Genomic DNA, 23,753 nt, shown 5'->3' on the forward strand with positions numbered 1-23,753 from the left:
TAAGACCCAAAAGCAATATAAATAATTATTTTCTGGTTTATTTTTTTATTTATTTATATTTAATAATAATTTTATTTATTTTGAAATTAAATAATGCAACCATAAATAAATTGTTTATAATCATCTAGGTTTTTTTTTGTTTGGTTTTTCATTTTGTTTAAATTTTTGTTTTATACACCATTTTGTTTTCATTATTAAGTATATAATAATAATAATTATAATATTGTATGTATGTAGTAATAATTCCCATTTTGTTTATAAGTTTATAAGATTTATTTTTCTTTTGGTTTTTATTATTATTATTAAATTAAATTAAAATTAAAGGATTTTGTTTTCTTTGGATTCAAGTATTCTTTTGTTTGTTTTCATTTCTTTGCAATAAATTTATTGAAATATAATTGTTTGTTTTTTTTGTTGTTTTTGTTTCTAAAAGTGTATTAAATATTATTTGCATATTATATTAATTTTTTCTTTTCATCATCATATTATTATTTTTATATTATTTGCATTGTAATTAATAATTTATTTTTTTATTTTCCATTATTTGTTAAGTATTTGTTAATTATGTGTTTAACTCCATGTCTTTCTATTTTGGTTTATTATTGAGGTTATGTGTATCTTTCTTTTTTCTTTTTGGTGATTTTGTAATTCTTTATTTTCCATTTTATATTAAAGTTATTTAGTAGTTTTTTTGTAGTATTATAATTAATAATTAATTATTATAATATGGTTGTTTTATTTTACCAAAAAAATATGATTTTATTTTGAATATTTTGTTGTTGTTGTATTATTTTTAAGCAATTTAAACACTGTTCTTGTTGTTGTTGTGGTTTTCGTTTACAAAGTTTAGTACTTATACGCCACCATGTTCAACATGGGTCTTGTCATCTCCAACCAATGACGATGTACCACCAGCAGCTGGCGCTTGTGGTGGTGGCTGCTGTTGGGGTGGTGGTGGCGGCATATAATATTGTGGTGGATATTGAGGCTGTTGTTCACCACCTATTAAGCCCAGTTTATCTATTAAATTTTGAGAAAAAAAGAAAAATTTGTTTATTATCATTAGTTGCTGTTTGTGAAAGGGGGGGGGGTTAAAGATTTTGAAACATACATTTATATTCAATATACAATTATTATAATAAATTACTCGGTTTATTTATCGATTATATGAAAAAAAGCTTTACACAATATCTACAATGATTACACATTATTAAAAGCATTATGTCTGTTTTTCTCACTCTAATTTTATAGAAGTCCTGTATATATCGCAGCTTTGTTTTTAAGCGATTTGATATGTTGTCGTTATAAGTTTTGCTTTGATGTTTATTAAATACTAAATTAAGCTTTAAAGTTTTGTTTCATATTTGTCATTAAAGAGCATATTTCAATTGCTATTTACTCGAGACTAAAAACATAAAATGAAATATACTTTAAAGCATTATGTTTGCCCTTTATATTATATTTTTAACCGATGTCATCTCATAAACTTAATGAAATCGTTTTTATTTTTTGAAATCCGATTTACTTTTAAATTTCTCAAAGGTCCTTGGAAACATGTCATGACTTTTGATCAGATCATTGTTCAGAATATAGTCCAGCCTATAGTCCAGAATATTTGCCAGCTTTTAGTCCAGAATATAGTGCAAAAAGTCCAGACTATAATCAAGTCAGTAGCTAAGACTATAGTCAAGTCTATAGTCAAGATAATATCTAAGTCTATAGTCCAGATTACAGTCAAGTCTATAATCCGAACTTTATTCAAGACTATAGTCTAGACTGTAGTCATGTATATAGTCCAGACTATAGTTATGTCTATAGTCCAAATAGTCAAATCTATAGTCCAGACTATAGTCAAGTCTATAGTCCAGACTATAGTCAAGTCTATAGTCCAGACTATAGTACAGTCCAGAGTATAGTCCAGACTTTAGCCTAGTCTATAGTCAATATTATATTCAAGTCTGTAGTCTAGATTATAGTCAAGTCCATAGTCTAGACTATATTTAATACTATAGTCAAGACTATAGTCCGGACTATAGTCAAGACTATAGTCCGGACTATAGTCAAGTTTATAATCCAGACTTTAGCCAAGTCTATAATCCAGACTATAGTCAAGTCTATAGTCCAGACTATAGTCAAGTTTATAATCCGCACTTAAGTCAAATCCATATTCAAGAGTATAATCCAGACTATAGTCAAGTCTATAGTCCAGACTACAGTCAAATCTATAGTCCAGAATATAGTCAAGTCTTTAGTACAGACTATATTCAAATCTATAGTCTAGTCCAAACTAAAGTCAAGTATACAGTATAGTTTATAGCCAAGTCTATAGTCCATACTACAGTCAAGTCCAGTCTATAGTCCAGACTATTGACAAGTCTATAGTCCAGACTATAGACAAGTCTATAGTCCAGACTAAAGTCAAGTCTATAGTCCAGACTAAAGTCAAGTAATCCAGATTGTAGTAGAGTCTATTGTTCAGACTATAGTAAAATCTATGATCCAAACTATAGTCAATAACCCAGACTATAGTCAAGTCCAGGCTACATTCAAGTCTCAAGTCAAGGCTATAGTCTTGAATATAGTTTTTTGTAATGTAATGTAAAGACTAAAGTCCAGGCATTAATCAAGGGTCCAGTGTTAAGTCACAACTACGATCAAGATGTAGAGAATTCGAGGAACCATAGACAATTATCAAGGGATTTTTAAAGTATTTATCGTTATTAAGATTGAGAGGTTTTTGAACCTGAGTATGTTTTTCTTACAACCATCTTCTTGTGTATAATTTCATTATTAACCAATACTCCACATTTAAAAGAATTTAATTATTTACAATTTCAATTAAAATTTGATGAACAATTATTTTTTAAATGTTTCTTTCGTACAATTGTTGTGTGCATTAAAAATAAAATTTTAAAACAATATAAAAAAACATAAAAAACATTTATGATCAATTACGAAAAAAATAGCATGCAAATCCAATAAATTATAAATAAATTGGCATAAAACTGAGTATATAGTTTTTAATTTTTTTTTTATTATAATTTTTAAGGGAAAAAAGTGAAAAAAATTACTTTAACCTTATTAATCAGTTTTATGCCTTTAGTGTAGTATTATTTGTTAGGTTAAGAATAATTTTTTTTAATCGTTATAAAATTACAACAAAAAATACTTTCAAAATTTGAAAATTTTTCAAGCGTGCTTACAATTTTGTGTGATTTTCTTTTTTTATTTTTTTGTTAAAAAAATATATATTATGATTTTAGTTTATTGTGGGAAGGTTTTGATTTCAGTTTTTAGATTATTTTTTTTTATTCTGATTTTTCGAATTTTATTCTGAAGTGGTTGATTTTATTATGTCTTCGTTCGCAGTGGGTGTTTTTTGTAATGTGTGTTCGGGTAATAATTCATGATGTTGCTGTTGTTCATGTTCATGTTCTGGTACATGTTCATGGGGTGCAGGCACCGCCGATTCCAATACCTGACCAGTGTTGCCATGGTCAACAATAACATTACTGGTTGATGGTTGTAGTGGTGATGGTGATTGTGGTAGAGTACCACTGTTATCATGGCCAAACCAGGAGTCTAAATAAAACAAAAGCATGTTTGTTTTTGGTGGATTTTTAATGAATAGTGGTGATGTGATTGATTCCTTGTTTTTTTTTTAAATATTTTCAAATACTCATGATCATAATGATGTTGGTTAAAAAAAAATTAAATTAAAATTTAAAGTAAAATTTTTTAAAATAAAAATATTAAATGAAAAGTGCTCCTAAAATAGGTCGTTTAATTGGTTTTATTTTTACTGTATAAAGAAAATAGTTTTAGCAATACTTTTTGTTTTTTTTTTTTAAATTGCTAATTATTTTGTTTAGTTTACCTTGTAATTTGTTTTTAATTAGAGTGTTTTTTGGGTTAAGTTTTTATTTGTTTTTTTTTTTAATTTTTTTTGTTTATTTTGTCTTGTTTGCTTTTTTACTCTTCATCTTTCTCTGTAAAAATTGATTTTGATTTAGATTTGTAAATTACCATTTCAAATTGTATTCTTTTTTATTATAAATTTAAAAGTGTTTTTCATGATCATTTGAAATTTGTGAAATATTTAAAACTGAGTGAATGAAAATGATTTTACTTGAAATTATGTTAATTTTACAGTGGTGCCTAAATGATTATACACATCCTTGAACATTTTCTTTGTAAAATTCTTTAAATATAAAAAACTATTAAAAAGCATAAATCATCGACAACATTTTTGCACTAGAGAACAAATTTATTATTAAATTAAAAATATGTCTTTAGTGTAAAAATTAGACTCCTTCCTTTTTAATAAAAATAAGAGACTTTCAAACATTTTCTAAAAAAAATAAAATATAAAAAAAATTGATAAAAAATAAATTTGAAATTTTCTTAAAAAAAAACATTTTTTACATTTTCTGTAAAGAAAAGTAATTTTTAAAAAAATTTCTATAAAAAAGAGACATTTTCAAAAATTTTTCTATAGAAAAATTTTTTTTTCAAAATTTTTATAAAGAAGATTTTCTACTGAACTAGAACTGAGCTAGAACTGAGCTAGAACTGAACTAGAACTGAACTAGAACTGAACTAGAACTGAACTAGAACTGAACTAGAACTGAACTAGAACTGAACTAGAACTGAACTAGAACTGAACTAGAACTGAACTAGAACTGAACTAGAACTGAACTAGAACTGAACTAGAACTGAACTAGAACTGAACTAGAACTGAACTAGAACTGAACTAGAACTAGAACTGAACTAGAACTGTACTAGAACTTAACTAGAACTGAACTAGAACTAGAACTGAACTACAATTACTTGTAATTGTAATTAAAAATTTCTCAATTACAAATAATTGTAATTGGCAGACCAATTACAATTTCAAGTAATTGCTTTAAATAATATTTCTGCAAATGTAATTGGAAATGTAATCATATTAACTAACATAAGACTGAAAAAGGGAATTCCTTTCCTTTATCTTTCAGAGTGAAATCCTTTTTTGAATTTTTAAACGAAGAATCAACTTGAATGTTATTGCAGTTTTAAACATATTGACATGATGATTAAAAAATCTTTAATAACAACAAAACGTTTTCAATTTGTTTGCAAGTGTTATGAATTCTTATGGGTGATGCTAGTAAGACAATATTTAAATGTGTCAAAGTTGAAAGTGAATATTTAAGTGAATATTTTTTGGACTAATTGATTTGAGGGAAAAAATGTGATCACTAAAAATACAAAACTAACATCAAACTACAAAAACATAGGGCAAGGAGTTTTTCGACTATTTAAGTATATAATTAAGTAATAAATTTTCAAAACTAATTATGCAATGGGAGCAGTTAGGTTAAGGATTTTAACAAATAGGTTTAATATAATATGTAGAAATAATTTTTTTTGGCAATTAAAAGTTTAATTGAGACAAACAAATAACGTTAACACAAACATAAATGAAATTACAACACAAAAGGACAAACACAGGGAATAATTTTAAAATAACAAATAAAACAAATATAATGGAAAATATAAAATAATTAATAAATAAAATTTTGAAAATACATTCTATACTAAACCTTTGTTGAGGACAATGCAATAATATTAGTGCTCTTGATTTTTGGTTTTTATTAAACAAATTTAATTTAAATTTTTCGAAAAACGATGATCTTATAATGATGATTGTTAGAAGTTAAAGGAGTTTCAAATTAATCCAATTTTTGTTCAAAGGGGATAAAGCCTTATGAGTTTTTGCCTTGAATTTTCTTATGATTTTGAAATAATAATTTATTTTTAAACCAATCGTTGACCATATACTTTAAACAAATTTTTTTTGTTTAACAAATGTTTATTAATAATTTATTATCATTTTTAACTAGCAATCTACATAAAATTACCTAAAAAAAGAAAACAAAATTTAAAAGAAAAAGAAATATAAATTTAAATAAAAATCATGACAATAATTAATAAATTTTGAAGAAATTTTTATTGATTCTCTTTCATTCTCTCTCTCTCTCTCTCTTTTCTTTGTAAATGTTTTCAATGTTAATGAGTTAATGTTTAAAAATTAATAAATAAAATAAAATTTTATTAATAGTTTTAAAATTTTTCTAAATTAAATAATGTTTAACTAAATTGTATTAATAATTAATGTTAATGTTCATGTTAAATAATGTTAATTATTTCAATGAAAATGTTTGTTAAAGTTTAATTAATGTAATGTAATTTTTTTAATGATTTCATTATCATTTAAATGATTTGTTGAGATATGTTTGTGTTGTTGTTTGTTTTAACATAAAATTGTTAATTTTTTTTTAATTTTTCTGCCTTTTTTGTTTTTTTTTTTCTCAAAAAAAAACTTTATGACGTAAGCACATTACAAAAGTTACTTACTTGCAATAATGCCCACAATAACTAGACCAATAACGCCCATAATAATCATCATCTAAATTACAAAAAATAAAACAATCAATCAAAAAAATAAAAAAAATGTAAATTTAATAAAATTTTACCTTCAAATTTTGCAACCAGAATTTTCGTTTCAATTTACCAGCTTGCTGTTCAAATTGTGAGGCACCCTGTTGTAAGGCGTCAGCACGATCGTCTAATTCGGAAAGTTTTTGATCTCTTTCGAGTACTTTCTCGACATTTGTTCGCATAATATCAACAACCTAGAAACAAACAACATCAATGAGAATTATAAGAAAATTTCTATAAAAAGTGAAATTTGGAAAAAAATTTTAAATTAAAGTCATTTTCTGAAGGGGACCTTATAGGGGGGTAGGATCATTTTAAGACTGATCCGTATAAAATTTAGTAGAGAGGTTTTGGCTCATACGAAACTTGTTTATGTCGAATGTCATCGCTGTACTCGCAGTTTTAAGTGAGCAATGAGCATTAAAGTCATTTTCTGAAGGGGACCTTATATGACTTTAGGGTCAATTAAGGACCCATCCTTATTAAACGTTAATGAATGAGCGTTAAAGTCATTTTCTAAACAGGACCTTATATAGGGGCCAATTATGAACCCATCCTCTTAAAATTTAAGAAAAAGTTCATATAAAACGTTTTTAAATCGAATTTCTTCTTAAGATCAGATATTAGCATTAAAGTCATTTCCTTAATGAGAACTTTATATGCGGGATAAGATCAATTATCCCGCCTTTCTATGAAACATATTTATGGTGAATTTCACCGCTATAGCGAGAGCGATAAAGTTATTTTCTGAACGGGGCCTTATATGGGGGCTAGGAGAAATCGTAAACCCAAACAAACCTAAAGTATTTGTGCAAAATTTCAGCTCACTAACTACTTCTATTTGGACTCTATTGTGCTTTCAACAGACAGACGGACGGACATGACTAGATCGTCATAGAATGTAATAAGGACCCAGAATATGTATATATTTATGGGTCTTACCCCTATTATCTATTTTATCGTAAGATTAAATTTACAGTTTTCGTACAAAAATTACCGGCAGAATATCTACCGGTTAAAGGATAGCCGGAGTTGGTGTTAACGGGGGTTAGATGAATATTTGAATTTGTTACAAACGGAATGAAAAAAACAATATTCGAAAATCTGTTATAAAAAGGGACATTTTTAAAACATTTTCTTTAAGAAAGGAAATACCTCCAAAAAGCTTCCCTATAGAAGGAAAATTTTCGAAAATTCTATAAAAAAGGAATTTTTATCTAAAAAGGGGAAAATGTGATATAAAACGGATAATTTTCTAAAAAAAATGAAATTCTCTTAAAAAAGAAAGCTTACAATACATGACTTTTCTATAAAAAGGGAAATTTTCGAAAATTCTATTAAAAGGGTGAAATTAAAATTTGATAAAAACGCGTCGTCTTCTTTAAAAATAGAAATTCCTTTAAAAAAGAAAGCTTCAGGTAGTTTTCCTTCTAAAAATTCTATATAAAAAGGAAATTGTAAATAAAGCCAAATGTGATACAAACTTACTGAATGACATTTTTTGAATATTCTATATAAAAAGGGAAATTGAAAAAAATCCTTTATTTAAAAAAGGAATTTTTTTTATATAAAACACGTAGTTTTCTTTAAAAAATTAAATATCCTTAAAAAGAGAACTTCTCTGTAAAAAGGGAAATTTTCAAAAATAATATATAAAACGGGAAATTGTCAAAAAAAAACTTGATTAGAAAAAAAGATGAGATATAAAAATAGTAATTTTATTTAAAAAACAATGTAAAACAATGAAGTGCAATTTTCGAAAATTCTATATAAAAAGGGAAATTGTCAAAAAACCTTCATTTAAAAAAGATAAAATGTGAAATGAAAATAGTAATTTTCTTTAAAAAAGGAAATTTCCTTAATATAGAAAACTTCTCTTTTACAATGGATAATTTTCTTTAAGAAGGGAAATTTCCTTAAAAAGGGTAACGATGCTTGATAGCAGAATTATCATCTTAACCTTAGGGAAATATAGAGTACTTTTCTTTAAAAAAGAAAACTTCTCTTTAAAAAGGAAATATTTTTTTTATAAAAAGGAAATTCCCTTAAAAAAACTATCGATGCTTGATAGCAGAATTATCAACCTAACCTAAGGGGATAGGGACGAGTGGTTAGGGTCACAGTACTGTTTGAGGATCTACCGGATCTTAGAAGAAATGTGGTAAAGGGATCGGAGTAAATATGTTTGATGATAACATAAGAGTGTCCTATAGAGTACCGGACGAATGTAGCATCATCCAGGCGGAGATCTGTGCGATCTGGAAAGCCGTGGACAACATTAAGACACACATTACAAGAGGGTCGGTTCTCACGATATATGTTGATAGTCCATTCCAGCTTGGTAACTATCTGCAGAAGAGTAGATAGTCAAGTTTGTGTATGGTGAGACTGTGTTGGGTAGCGGGGTATTGTAATATTCGGTTAAACGGGATCGCAAATAAATTGGCCAGATTAGGCTGAAAGCTTGATCTAATTAGTAGGGATAATTCTGTAAAACCCCCTGTCAGTTATTACAACAGACAAATCTCTGTTAACCGATCCTGGCACAGTAGGCCGTATCTCAGGGTTACTTGGGTGCTATGGCTGAAAGCAACCTGAATACTATTAGGAATGGACAGGAAGAGTGAATTCCTAATAGTACTTAGGGGTAATTTGGGCCTTTAGGGGTAATTGATCGGCAACACGAAGGATTTTTGTACGTGTTACGTGAGGACGAAGAGGAACTGGAAACAGTAGGGCATATCTTATACAGCTGTCCCAGAGTACAAAGTCTGATATTGAAATGACTAGGTAGAAGATTCCACAAAGAACTGGGAGATGTAGCAGGATGTGAATTGACGACATTTTCGGTTTCATTAGGGGAATATCTTAGTTATTCAAATGCCGGACAATGGGAATTTCCCTACCATTTCCCCTTTTTCTATATGTAGTACTTTATGGCAGACAATAATTTTTACTCTTTCACTATATCTTACTTTTCTCTCTTTTCTCTAAAGCTGCCTTCACACTGGTATACAAGTAAAATGATCTGTGAAAATTTTGTGTAGAAGAGTACGAATGGGATCGTCTAAACCATCACACATTGAGAGAACTAAGCAAAATTTGACAGTCTTATGGCTCTCTCTATTTTTTTTAGAAATTATTCAGGGATGTATTTTTATGTAAACACATACAAACAGCTGTTTCAATCTTACTTTGTTATTGTTTTAAAACACAAAAAATATATACTTTTTTTGTCAAACGCATGGAATATCACATAACTTTTTTATAAGACTTCACGTACGTTTCATATTCTTGTTCGTTATTCTTCATTAAAAAGAATAAAAATAGACCTTTGGGTCTCCGAGTGAGTGGATATAGTATACCTTGGTATACAATACAACCCTTTGAAACTCACCTAAAAATGGTTTGTAAAAAGAAAATTATCGTACATTTTCTATTAATATTCTTTTAAAAAATTTATAAATCTTTCTTTAAAAGAGAGAATCAGTTCTGAAAATTGTATTTTAAAATCAATATATAATCTTACCTCATCAACTTGTGCCTGGGTTTGTTGTAAACGTTTTTGTGCCGCTATTTGTTGAGGGTTGCGTGGTCCACCAACAATCTCACCATCGCCACCCTCTCCGGCTGGCGCACCCTCACCTGCGGGTGGTGCATCTCCGGCTGGTGCTGGATCCGCCCTATATATTTATAACATTTTTAAGCAAAATTAGTATTTTGTGTTAAATAGATTTGAAAATAAAAGTGCAGTAAAATAAAAATAATAAAAAAGGAAAAACTAAAGTTTAAGAAAAAACTAAGTTTATTTTTTACCAAAAAGAAATAGAATAGAAAATATTTATAAAATAATAAATATAAGTATAATAAGTAGTATTTTAAGTATATAGTTATGTATTTAAGTATTAAGTATATATTCTAAATATGTTGTATATATTATGTATTAAGTATTTAGCAATATTAGTTACTTGTTAATGAAGATTTTCATTTGAATTCATTTAGCCTTTTCTAAAAATTATATTTGATATTATTACAAAGCATGTTTCCATATTTTATTTTTAAAACTGAAAATATTCAACTTACTCTTCCTTCTTTTTATCTTTTTTGCCCATTTTTTGATTTTGAGTTTTTAAGAGTTAAATTAATTATGTTTTATTGAAAAAATAATTCTATAAAAAAATAAAAAAATGTAAAATAAATTATTATAGCAAAATAAAAATATTAAATTTATATAGGTCTCCCGAGATATCCTTGAGGCACAAATTTCCTTATCATAAAGGAACAAAGTTTTACTTTTAGCAATTTTTGGTAGAACTAGTAAAACGCCGGCAAAAATGTGATTTCAAAAAGAAATTTTTTTAAATTGTTTTAAGAAAGGAAAGTTGAAATCACAACATAAAGTGCAATTTTTTATAAAAAGGGAAATTTAAAAAAAATGTCTTTAAAAAACTGATATTTTGATAATTCTGTAGAAAATGCACAATTTTCAAATATTCTTTATAAATAGAGACATTTTCATTTAAAAGAGAATGAGATACTTTTCAAAAATTCTTTACAAAAAGGGACATTTTTCAATACTTTCTATGAAATGGGAAATTCTCAAAAAATCTCTTTAAAAGGAAATTTTTCAATCTCAAAAAATCTCTTTAAAAGGAAATTTTTCAATATTTTTTATAAAATGTGAAATTTTCAAAAAATCTTTTAAAAAATTTTCAAAAATTTTATATAAAAGATAATTTTTTTAAAAAAAGTTATTGAGAAACTTTACAAAAGGGAAGTTTTTTAATAATTTCTATAAAATAGAGATACTTGTAAAAATTTTTATTAAAAAAATGTTTCAAAAATTCCATACAAAAGAGGAAATTTTTCAAAACTGTCTAAAATGTCTATATTGAGGAAATTTTTGTAAACAATATTATAAAACGAGATCTCTATGAAAATTTTCTAAAGAAAGATAAATTTTTAATTTATAAAGAAAGGGACATTTTTAAAAATTCTTTTCTAAAGGGAAATTTTTCAATACTTTCTATAAAAAAGGAAATTCCTTAAAATATTTTATACAAAAGGGGAAATTTTCGAAAATTCTGTATAAAAAGGAAAATTCTCACATTAAAATAAATTTCTCTTAAAAGTAAGAAAATTTTTAAAAATTATTATTAAATAGCGAAATTTTTCATTTTTTTTACAAAAAAGGGAAATTTTTGAAAATTCTATATAGAAATTCAAAATTCTTTAAAAAGTTTTTCCAAAATTCTTTATAAAAAGTTTGTTTTTCAAAAATTTCCTATAAAAAGAGACATATTAAAAAATTCCCTGAATAAAAGGGAAATTTAAAGAAAATTGTTTTTTGAAAAGGGAAATTTCCAAAAGTTCTCAATAAAATGGAAAATTTTTAAAAATTCTTAAAAAAAAAATTTTAGTAATTGCTCTTCTATAAAAAGAGATTTTTAAGAAAATTCTATAAAAAGGAAAATTCTCATAAAATTTGGCAATTTAAACAATTTTCATAAAAAGAGAAATTTTTAAAATAATTTCTACAATGTAAAATTTTACAAAATTCTTTATAAAAAGAAAAATTTTTAAAAATATTTTAAAACCGGAAAATTTTTTCCAAAAAGTGCGATTTTCAAATATTTACTATAAAAGGGAAAATTTAAGAAAATTTTTTAACAAAAAGGAAATTTTTGAAAATTGTTTTTAGAATAGGAAATTTACTAATTCCTAATTCTCTATAAAAGTGCGATTTTCAAATATTTACTATAAAAGGGAAAATTTAAGAAAATTTTCTAAATAAAAGGAAATTTTTGAAAATTGTTTTTAGAATAGGAAATTTCCTAAAGTTTTCTATAAAATAGGAAAAATTAGGAAATTCCTTAAAATATTTTATACAAAAGGGGAAATTTTCGAAAATTCTGTATAAAAAGGAAAATTCTCACATTAAAAAAAATTTCTTTTAAAAGTAAGGAAATTTTTAAAAATTATTATTAAATAGCGAAATTTTTCATTTTTTTACAAAAAAAGGGAAATTTTTGAAAACTCTATATAGAAATTCAAAATTCTTTAAAAAGTTTTTCCAAAATTCTTTATAAAAAGTTTGTTTTTCAAAAATTTCCTATAAAAAGAGACATATTAAAAAATTCCCTGAATAAAAGGGAAATTTAAAGAAAATTTTGTTTTGAAAAGGGAAATTTCCAAAAGTTCTCAATAAAATGGAAAATTTTTAAAAATTCTTAAAAAAAATTTTAGTAATTGCTCTTCTATAAAAATAGATTTTTAAGAAAATTCTATAAAAAGGAAAATTCTCATAAAATTTGGCAATTTAAACAATTTTCATAAAAAGAGAAATTTTTAAAATAATTTCTACAATGTAAAATTTTACAAAATTCTTTATAAAACGAAAAATTTTTAAAAATATTTTAAAACCGGAAAATTTTTTCCAAAAAGTGCGATTTTCAAATATTTACTATAAATGGGAAAATTTAAGAAAATTTTTTAACAAAAAGGAAATTTTTGAAAATTGTTTTTAGAATAGGAAATTTACTAATTCCTAATTCTCTATAAAAGTGCGATTTTCAAATATTTACTATAAAAGGGAAATTTTAAGAAAATTTTCTAAATAAAAGGAAATTTTTGAAAATTGTTTTTAGAATAGGAAATTTCCTAAAGTTTTCTATAAAATAGGAAAAATTCTTCTCTATAAAAATAGATATTTAAGAAAATTTTATAAAAAGGAAAATTCTCACAGAATATTTTAAAATTCTTTACAAAAAGGGAATATTTTCAAAATTGTTTACAAAAAGAGAAATTTTTCAAAATTCTCTACAAAAAGTGAGATTATTAAAAATTTCTTATAAAAAGAGATTTATAAAAAAGAAAATATTATGACATTTTTAGAAAATTTTCGAGAAAAAGAGAAATTTTGAAAATATTTTTCAATATTTTTTACAAATTTGAAATTTTTTCAAAATTCTCTATAAATTTAAAAGAAAAATTATAAAAAAGGAAACTAAAATTAAATTTCCAGAAAAATGCTTTTTTTATATTCTGCATAAAAGGGAAATTTTAGACATTTATTTATTTAATTCTGCATAAAAGGGAAATTTAGGAATTTATTTAAGAAAAAAGTAAATTTCAAAAGTTTTCTATAAAATATAAAATTTTGGAAATTCTCTATAAAAAGAGAAATTTCGGAAAATTTTCTTTAAAGTGTTTGAAAATGTATTAGAAAGTAGAGAAAATTTAATAAAAATCATGAAAGCGATATTTTTAAAAAGTCTTTACAAATTTATAATTTTTCAAAAATTTTATTTTTTTTAATTTTGAAATTTTTCTATATATTTGAAAAAAAAAAAAAAACATAATTTTTGCTTGACGACAACTTTAAAACAAAACGTTTTGGACATAAATAGGGCAGTGACTTTTAGTCGATGGCTCCCGAAAGACACATTACGAGATTAAACAAAAAATAATGGTTATAAATTTAAACGAAATTTAAAAAAAAAAATTATAAAAATATTATTTCATGCAAAATATTATAAAAAATGTATTTATATTATTTATTGGACCACATTCCCATCAGATTTGTAGAGTTTATTCAGAAAATTTTGAAAGATTTACTGTAAAACTTTCAAATCTGAAAAAAATGCAGGAATGGAATTTATTACCCTTTTAGGGTTAATAACAACAAAATCTAACTATTTAAGGCACTAGATTAAAAAAAATTATGTATGTTTAAGTATTTTCGTAACATCCGATTTGTTATTTTGCGAAATTAAAAATTACAGCTGAATTTCTTTTTTCTTTCATATATTAAATCAGGCAATTAGTTAAAATAATTATATGATTTCGGGTCTAATATTTTGTATATTTCAACTATAAGTTATTTTAGTTTTTTAAGAATATTATAAAAAAAACGTTTGTAATATCATTGATACTGATGTCTTTGATACTCACTGAGGCTCACTTTCCTTTCCTTCTTTGGCTTCACCTTCCATTTTCTGGACTATAGGCTATTAGGTGCGTTAGAAGACCAGAAGGCTACTTTTAACCCAAAAATTCTTTTGTTAATTTTTATTGAAAAATTTATTTGTTTTTTTTTAAGTAAATTTGGAATATAACACTTTTTGTTAAAAGTCAATTGTTTCATTAAATGGAATAGATTTTGAAATAATTTTTAATGAAATCGATTTAAATTTTTCGAAAATTTTGAATTTCGAGAATAGTTTGAATTAATCTGTTTTTCAAAATACAATTGTTTAGATAATTTGTTGCTGGTAAATGGAATAGAGTTTGAAATAACTTTAATTGAAATCGATTTAAATTTTTTTCGAAAATTTTGAATTTCGAGAATCGCTTGAGATATTTTTTTTCCAAATATAATTATTTCGATAATTTGTTACTTTTCAAATACTTTAAATTTGTTATTTTCATTTGAACAGATTGAAGTACCAATTACATAAATAGTTTAATTCAAAAATATGAAAAATTATTTCTAGAAACATTTGAAATATCTGAGCGGTTTAGTAATTTGTTTCAAAACTAAATTTATTCGAAATTTAAATATTTTACACACATAGTGGACCCTTAATTTTAAATTCTATATAAAATTGATGCACAATTTCCTTATTACATCTAAAGCCAATTCTTAAAAAATCATTTAAATTCATTAAAAATTTTAATCCATTTAAATCATTTCAATACCCACCATCAAACAAGTTGGTAAAATATTGGACTTAGTCATTTTTGTTTGTTGTTGCAGTAATCGCTTTAAAATGTTGTACAATTTGGTTTTATGCAGAATGAAATTTTATTATTAAGTGTGGTGAACGTGGGCCCTTATTTGACCCTTATTCCCCATATATGAGCTACTTCTGAATTTTACTTCTATAATTTGGTGGATTTCTTTTAAAAGTGTAATATAAAACCACTAAAGGAAGTTTGACATATATATTTGTATAAGTAGGACCATCAGAACTACTTCGAGCAAGGGCCTGGAAAAGTATTTTATAAAATCTGCAGGGAATTTATAAAATAATAAAATATCATAGTCAAGCGGAACATTAGAATAAATATCTGAAGAAATCTTTGGCTGTTCTGGTGATTTAGATTGAAACTCGAGATGTATAAATAAACCAACGTCTAACTCATCATAAGATCGGATTTCCTAAAGATAATATATAAACTGGATTAGAACAGACAGAAGGCAATATCGCGTGATAAGGATAAATTAAAGTTTGTATTAGACTGTAAGTGAGTCTTATCCGACGAATATTCTTTCAGAGGTATGTTTTGAATTATATAGGTGTTGAACCACTCGCAAATAAGGGACAACAAAAGTACGTGTATTCTTGATATAAAGGGGTGGGGGGAAACCCAACAATGTTAAACTTACCCAAAGAGAATGGATTAGAAACATGAGTGATAGATGGGAAAGATAGTTTGCTGTGGTAGCTGCGTATAGTATGTGAGCTATATTGGGTCTAGTTCTTGGTCCCGTTTTGATACCACTTGTGATCACACCTAATTTCTTCCTAATCCTATTGGTCAACGTTGCCTGAAAAATGTGTGGATGTTGACTAAATCTCTTTTTGGCAGACCGATGTTTCTAGTTAGTGTTTGGTGATTGAATTTTTTTCGTGGACCGGGAATTCCATTTACGTAAATTGCCACCTGCGTGTAAGATACACAATGGGGCGGTAGTGAGTTATAACAAAGCTCACCCAGTGATTGAAAAAGATCACCGTTAAATATGTAGACCAAGAAGCAGGTGAATCCTAGAAACCGTATATATTAAGAGATTGCCCGGCATTCTTGAACAATTTTTATAGTTGGTACATATTCTCATGGGATCTAATATTGGTTCTACAAACAGTCATATAAGATAATGTTGATTCCGGCTATTTTGATGCCCATTACATTGGTTTGAAATGTGCTGTAGTGATCTGTCAGCCTTGTCGAAAGTTTAACTTATTCCAATAGATTCCACAGCCGACTTTTTTATTTAATTTTTATCCGTTGTGTGTAAATTTGGATGGCATCTTTACTTACGTAAAAACGTTCGGCATAATATGATCTCTCCGGGTTATGCTAAGTAAATCCCGGATAAAGAAGTCAGTTATTTTATAATCTGTTATATAACTTGCTTTGATTATATTTAATATTTTGGCTTGATCATAACCCTTTACTACAGTTCGCTCGGACAGTCTGGAACTCCCTATACTACTTAGGGTTATCCCTAGCCACCGATTGTCCAGATGAGTTGCTATTTTAACATATGCTTGTCTTACGAGGAAGTCAATCCACTCTCTTTCTCATTTACAAAGGGGACGCTAAAGTGTCGATTGTTTTCACCCTCGTTTACAAAAAGAGAATATCCGTGATAAAAAGAGAACATCCGGGGTTAGACGTTAGATCACTGTATTTTTCGGATGCATTGACTCTTTGTCGTACTGTTGGGTTATGATTTCATAATTTTTTGTTATTTAAAAGCAACACGGTGTCCGCTGCTATGTTTTCGCCATTATATCTGGCGGTGGGTAAAACCAAAAAAAGAGATCTTAACGACATTACACTCCTCAGAGAATCTGATTGCACATGTCTGGGGACTAAGTTTAGGAAATTGATTTTGTGATTACATCACTATTTAAAGAAGTGAACGAACAACAGGTCTATAACGTCGGCCAAATTAACAATCCAATTTTACATAAAATTCCTCAAAAATGTTTTTCTTCAAGAAATTTATCACTTTTTCGAAATCTTTATATTCCGGTTTATATTCCCCCCGGGGGCATGTTACCTTGGTGAAGCCTCCACTTTGGTGTTATTGCAAACCCCGGGGAATAAAGAGGTGGACAATACCTCTAGTCTGGCCGGGACTAAAAAATTATGTTACAGTGGTTGTAAAAGTACCACCGTGAGAAAGAGCTATGCGCCAGGAACTTACGCTGAGCACTTCGACTTAAATTTGCAGTTTTTATTTTATTAAGTTCCTGTTCCCAAAAAACATTAATGTTTCATATCCGATATTTGAATATACAGTTCGGTGTAAACTCATTTATAACAGTAAACTATAAAAAATGATGAAACGATAAGAAAGGCATCATAAGACCTTAGTCTATATTATAGGGCTGACTTTTGTATTGAATTTAAATTTACGTCACAGGCTTTGATGGTGGGTATATAAGATTAATGATAGCCAAATATTTTTATTTATAAAAACTACTACGCACTTGATAAATAATTGTGAAATAAAATTGTGTTAGATATTTTGTTTCTCTATATTCATAAATGATTGATAAAGTTATTGATAGTTTATAGCAGGAATTGTGTATGGACATTATGTTTCTCAAACCTAAAATAAACCATAAATAACTTTATGAATTAAAAAAAATTATCCTTTTATTAGTATACACACATACTACTGAAGTGTGTATATGTATAGATGTAATTTCTTCTCTTTGTTAATATTTGTATATATGTTTGTGTATATGTGTAAATGTTACTTTCTTTTGCCAAATAATAAAAGAAAAAAACTATTTTTTTTTATAAAAAATATAAAAAAACATTTGCGTAAAATCAATAAATGAATCATAATTAAAAATCGATTTTCTTTTGTATTATAATTTACCATAAATTACAATTAAATTCCCTAAAAAAATTTTTATATAAAAGTAAAAAAATAAAAACACTGGTCAACTTAAGTATTGAGCATGTCCTGCAGAAAGGAGGAGTGTTTATATGTGTGAATTTGTTTGATTATAGGAGGTTGTCATCAGGTGAAAAAGGTCTTAACTAGCAATAGTTAGAATTAAAAATATAAACAAAAGGAATTCGCATTGTTTATTTTACTTTATTAAGATAATCTGACCAGATCGGTGTAAAATTTTTAAAAATCTTTTAAATGGAAAATTAAAATTTTATTTTTGTTGAATTTCATTCTGGACATTTGAGTAATTTTCTAAAGTGGAAAGACATCAAGGTCATATAAAAAACCACATTTGAAAATAAACTGTCAATAGGTACTTGTACGTCATTATTTAACTCCTTCTAAGTAATGTAGGCGGTATGTAGTAGTTATTGAATAGTAAGTTCCTTAGTAAGTGTGATTAAGATATATGGGGTTGCTGGTGCAATAGAAGATCCGTATTTTATAAAATTTTCTTGTTAAATTTGTGTAGTTTACATACATTGCGAGGAAGACATACGGGCGAAAATAGGTAAATCGAATCAGAAAATTAGGAACGAAAATTATAAGGATGAAAGTCCTTATTGGACTGTAAGCCTTAACTGAATATTCTTCCATCTAACGTTTAGTTCTAAATAAGTTCTAAATAAGTTTAATTAGCTCTTTACGAATTCGTTTACATTTTACTAGAGAAGTGATGGATCTTCTTCATATTTACTGCCTAACAATTGACATGACCTGGACCCATATTAGATTTTTTTTAGTAAAATCTCTCAATATCTGATCCTAGGCTAGTCTAAAAGAAAATTTAAAAGTTATTAGTACCTGTACGACTTAACGATAACAAAAATTAAGTAGCAGACCCTTGATTTTATGAATTGAACATAATACCGTTTAAAATCATTCTTGTACCAGTAATAGCCTAAGGTTTAGATCCAATACTATGAAGGAACTTAAAATGTAAAAGATAATTCTTGTCAAATGATAATCTGAAATAAACGAATAGATATTATGATCAACGAGGATATCAGAACATTATGTGACTAAGAAAGTTGGGATCAAGAGTGATCGATTGTACTTTCCTTGTGATCCGGCAGAACATAAACTTATAGGTAAATCTGTGTTCTAGTATTTTAGTAAACACTTGAATTTGTTATATTTGATCCAGAGCCAGTATATTAACCAGGTGGCAAAAAATACTGGAAATCTACGCTATGAAAAACTTAATAAGAAATTAAGAAATTTTCGAAATATATGTGATGCCGGACAGTTAGAAGTAGGGGCCTTATTATAAAAAATAAGTAGAGGGAGTCAATTATCTATGCATAGCCAGAAGTTCGACAAAGAGTCAATGCATCCAAAAAAGACGGTTATTTTCTCTTAGGCCTAACCACCTGGTAGAGCAATAGTGCAATTTCATCTTTCGTCACGGATGTACTCTTTGTAAACGAGAGTGAAGACAATCATTACTTTAGTGTCCCCTTTGTAAGCGAAAGAGTGCTATCTCTTCGTTATCTATGGGATGAAGATTGAATTCCTCGTAGGCCAAACACATGTTAAAATAGCTGGTCATCTAAATGGTACGTTAAATATTTAGTGGAATTAATACTACGTTTGATTTTAATCCAGATCATACTGGTAATAATAGGTCGGCGCACTCTTACTTATAAGATCAGCTCCATACTTTGGTATCCCTTATATATTTAAATACTAAGTGGGCTTGGGCAGCATTGAGGTATCATATCAGTGAAAAACAATAAGCTCTCTTTTACTCTTTTTTCCCCCGCGAACATATACTCATACAAGTATATAAAAACAAACCTATCAGAGAACAATTTTTTTACTCTATGCCTTTCGTTCCTCTAATGTACTTAATGATTGCATAGATCTGGTCGGATTAATTTTCACGTTATTATTGATGTCGACGCGTCAAAAGTTTTATTAGTCTATCTTGCAGATACGTCTCAAATTTTTGAGTAAAATTGTGCAAATACAAAAATTTTTAACCCAGAGTCTAAGATCTACTTTTTTGAAGGATTTAGCCGCACTATATCCGAATCTGATACGATCTTCATAACATCTGGGATTTGATATATCGTGTCCTGAAATATGCTTTTTGAATTGTTTAAAAATCTGCTTAAGTTTCTGAGATATCATCGGTTAAAGTTAACAAATGAACTGATATCGTTAAGTAATTTTTAACATTTAGAAGAAGATACATTAACAAGAAGAAGATATGTACACTGAAAATAATCCATGCTCAACTTTACGAAAAAAAATTTCATAACTTCTATTTTCGTAATATTTACAAAAATTTCGTGTATAATACGAAATATTATTTAATTAAACCCTTTTCTATTTTTACGAAAGTACGAAAATCTTTCGTAATATTTTTTTCTTAAATTTTAGCAAAATTAAACATAATGATTAAATAAAACTACAACATTTTTATAAAATTTATTTTCATAAAATTATTTTCATAAAAAAAAAATGAAAATTCGTGTGGAGAATAATTTTGAACTAAAATTAGAAAATTTATTTTAAAATGAACAAAAATGTTTGAATAAATTAATATTTCGTAAATTTTACCATATTTATTCAAAATTCCTTTTTTTTTCAATTTATGTAAATTAATTTTTTCAAGAATATTTTGTATTATACTAAAATATTTCTTACAATTCCGTATATACTTATTACGAAAGAATTTCATGGTGCGAAACAACGAACGATTCGTACAATGTACGACATTTTTCGTATATATTAGGCATGGATTTTTTTCAGTGTATGTATATCAGATGTTGAGCCTTTATTTTGAACTAAGCAGAATAGGCATTCAGATGTTATAGTACACATTATAAATATTTTTTTTCGATATTATAACGTCTCAAAAAATGTCCACAAATGGTCTAATTACAAATTTCAATAAAATCTCTCTCTATATCAAATGTGATGGAGAAAATCAGACTCGTATTCAGCGCTGCTCAATCCTTTCGAAATTTGTGGGTCTCTGACAACGATTATCCTTAGTGGCATTTCGTTTAGCTTTATTGTAAAAAAAAATATAATGTAAGTTGTCAAAATCAGCTGACATGTTTGACAGCCGCTTGTAACGTTTATAAAAATTGAAAATAAATTTAGTTTAAGCATTTTGCGCTTTTGTACTTGACACTTGCAGTATACAAATACATCGATTTTACTTTTTTGACAGACGCATAGAAATCGAGAATGCCTAAAACGTGTGGTATGGACTTTCAGCTTACGATTTTGAAATAAATTAAAGCTTTTAGTAATACGTATTACATTTTTGTAACCTTGTTATACTATATTTATCAGGAGAGATATATTTTAAAGTATTTTAACAAAAATAAGTGAAATTTTTTATTTAAACAAAAATTTCTTGCAAATTTTGCAAAATTTTATTTCATTTCCATTGCAAATAATCTCACAATAACATCGAACAAATTTGTGTGTTAAGACCTTTTTCGCTTGACATAATTTCAAAATTTCACCATAAAAAAAACTGGGCGAAAATAAAACGCCAATAAGTTTTGGCCCACAATTAATGCACAAAGTGGTTTTTTCCAAAATTTGGGGATTTTCTTTAAAACATAAAAGGAAAAAATTAATAATAAAGAAAATTTCATTGAAAAAATAATTAAAACTGAAATGAATAAATTGTATACAAGTGCAGATTTATAATAAGTTCAAAAATTCAGTAGAGAGAAGAAGAGATATAGAAGAAAAACTGAAAAAATCAATATTTTTACTTACATGTTAATTTTTGTTGTTTTTTTTTTTATTCAATAGAGTTGACTTAAAACGAGAGACTGTGTGAGTGTGTGAGGGATAGATTGGGGAGGTATTTGAAAAACTGCTGTTATTCCTCAAATGAAAGGCTTTTCGTTTTAGGGGATACTATATTCCGACACTAGCTAAAGTTGGCCAATTTTTCTTTGTTGTTGTTGTTGTTCTTCGTTGAAACAACTATGACGACGATGACAATGACAAGTTTGTATGTAGGTTCACACGGCAAAATTTGCTAATGATAAAATATGCTGCTGCTCTCGCTAGTTATTCGCTGACTGAGTAACTGATAATTGTTTAGAGTTTGTATTTGAGTAGTATAGGGTGGTGGTAGTCAATAATAACGGTAAATATATAGATTGAGAAAGAGAGACAGAGTATATTATACACTTCGTTGTTAGTAGATATTATTCTCTATTAGGGGTTTTGTTGACGTTGCTCTTGTTTTTTTTTCTTTGTTGTAATATTTTCATTCAATGAAGTCAATTTTGTATTGTTGTTGTTGTTGCTGCTGTTGTTTTCTAGTAGTTTTTTTTGTGTTTTCTAAAGACCCAAAGCGCACACACAGGCGAGAGAGTCCTTTAAACAGTAGAGAAGCAAAAAGCTTTCGTACTTTTTTTGTTTCTATATTATACTCGCCGTAAAAGTTTTATACATATACTGGAATTCTGCTGAAAGAAAAAAAAATTTTATAAAAAATTTTCTAAATTTTTTATATAATTTTTTTTTAAACACATTTTGCAAAATTTTGTTTGAAACTTGTTTAAAATAAATCTTTCTTATTTTTTATTAAATTTGTTTTATTAATAATTTTTTATATAAAAAAAAACTTATTCTGTCCTCTTTTTTTAATTTTTTTTAATATACTATATAATATTATAAGTGTTTTATATTATATATTAACTTTTCTAGAAATATTAACAAATTTTTTTATATATATGTATATTTAAATTTCATTTTGCTGGCAGCAGTAGCGAAAAAAAAAAAAATCAATGAAAATTTTCACTTAAACGTCATTGTGAAAAAAACTATATAAGTATGTGAATTAAAAATTCCATAATTTTCTATCGATATGCTAACTGTGTAGGTTGTTGGCAAATATTTTCTTTTATTTTAACTTTGAACTGCAATTTTTATATTAATTTATTAATTTTATTCTTTTATATAATTTTAATATATTTTTTAAATTTTTTTTTATTAATTAAAATTATTTTTATATATATTTTTTTATAATCTTACTAGAGCTCCGCTCAACTAAATTTATATTTTTAGTTTCTTAACACTTACAATCAAATTTTCCAACTGTAATTCGTTTTCCATTTTTATCTGTGAAAAGCTCTCCTTTAGTACCGTTATATGCAATTTTTCTTTATATTTTTTTTGTATGTGTTGGCATGTACCTTTAGTATAACAAAGGCGAAATTCTTTTGTTGACAATTAGTTGTCCTTTTCTATTACAGGGCCGAATATGGGATAGAAAAGTAACAGCTATTTTATCAGTATGGAAATCGTCTGAATAAGCAGGCGCAAAGAAAAATAGCTGGGTGTGAACAAAACTTATATAAAGTAATTTTATTTATAGCTGAATCTTTCTTAATTAATATTGAATAAGTTTCCCAAAGAAATCTGTTATATTTGAAGATAGATAGATAGATAGATAGATAGATAGATAGATAGATAGATATAGATAGATAGATAGATAGATAGATAGATAGATAGATAGATAGATAGATAGATAGATAGATAGATAGATAGATAGATAGATAGATAGATAGATAGATAG

General features: G+C 26.6%; 1 protein-coding gene and 1 long non-coding RNA gene across 7 annotated transcripts in view; one reads left to right on the forward strand and one right to left on the reverse strand.

Annotated features, from left to right (window-relative positions):
- The window catches only part of LOC124420465, an 80,015-nt gene that overhangs the window by 23,031 nt on the left and 33,231 nt on the right, over window positions 1-23,753 (forward strand). The window lies entirely within an intron of this gene.
- LOC111686363 (vesicle-associated membrane protein 2) lies at window positions 544-23,351 on the reverse strand. 6 transcript variants are annotated; one of them, XM_046953339.1, is made up of 7 exons: window positions 23,258-23,275; window positions 21,938-22,641; window positions 10,567-10,652; window positions 10,013-10,166; window positions 6,519-6,677; window positions 6,400-6,451; window positions 544-1,020 (listed from the first exon to the last, which is right to left on the reverse strand). In XM_046953339.1, exons 3-7 carry the CDS (start codon window positions 10,593-10,595, stop codon window positions 854-856), a joined length of 561 nt encoding a protein of 186 aa, XP_046809295.1. In that variant the 5' UTR covers window positions 10,596-10,652; window positions 21,938-22,641; window positions 23,258-23,275; the 3' UTR covers window positions 544-853. The 6 variants fall into 6 exon arrangements, with proteins under 6 accessions (XP_046809295.1, XP_046809294.1, XP_046809293.1 ...); XM_046953338.1 differs by lacking the exon at window positions 10,567-10,652 and adding an exon at window positions 14,437-14,520; XM_046953337.1 differs by lacking the exon at window positions 10,567-10,652 and adding an exon at window positions 14,437-14,523 and having other exon boundaries at window positions 23,258-23,274.

This window comes from Lucilia cuprina, chromosome 5 (assembly GCF_022045245.1).
Source record: "Lucilia cuprina isolate Lc7/37 chromosome 5, ASM2204524v1, whole genome shotgun sequence".
NCBI classification, from domain to species: domain Eukaryota; kingdom Metazoa; phylum Arthropoda; class Insecta; order Diptera; family Calliphoridae; genus Lucilia; species Lucilia cuprina.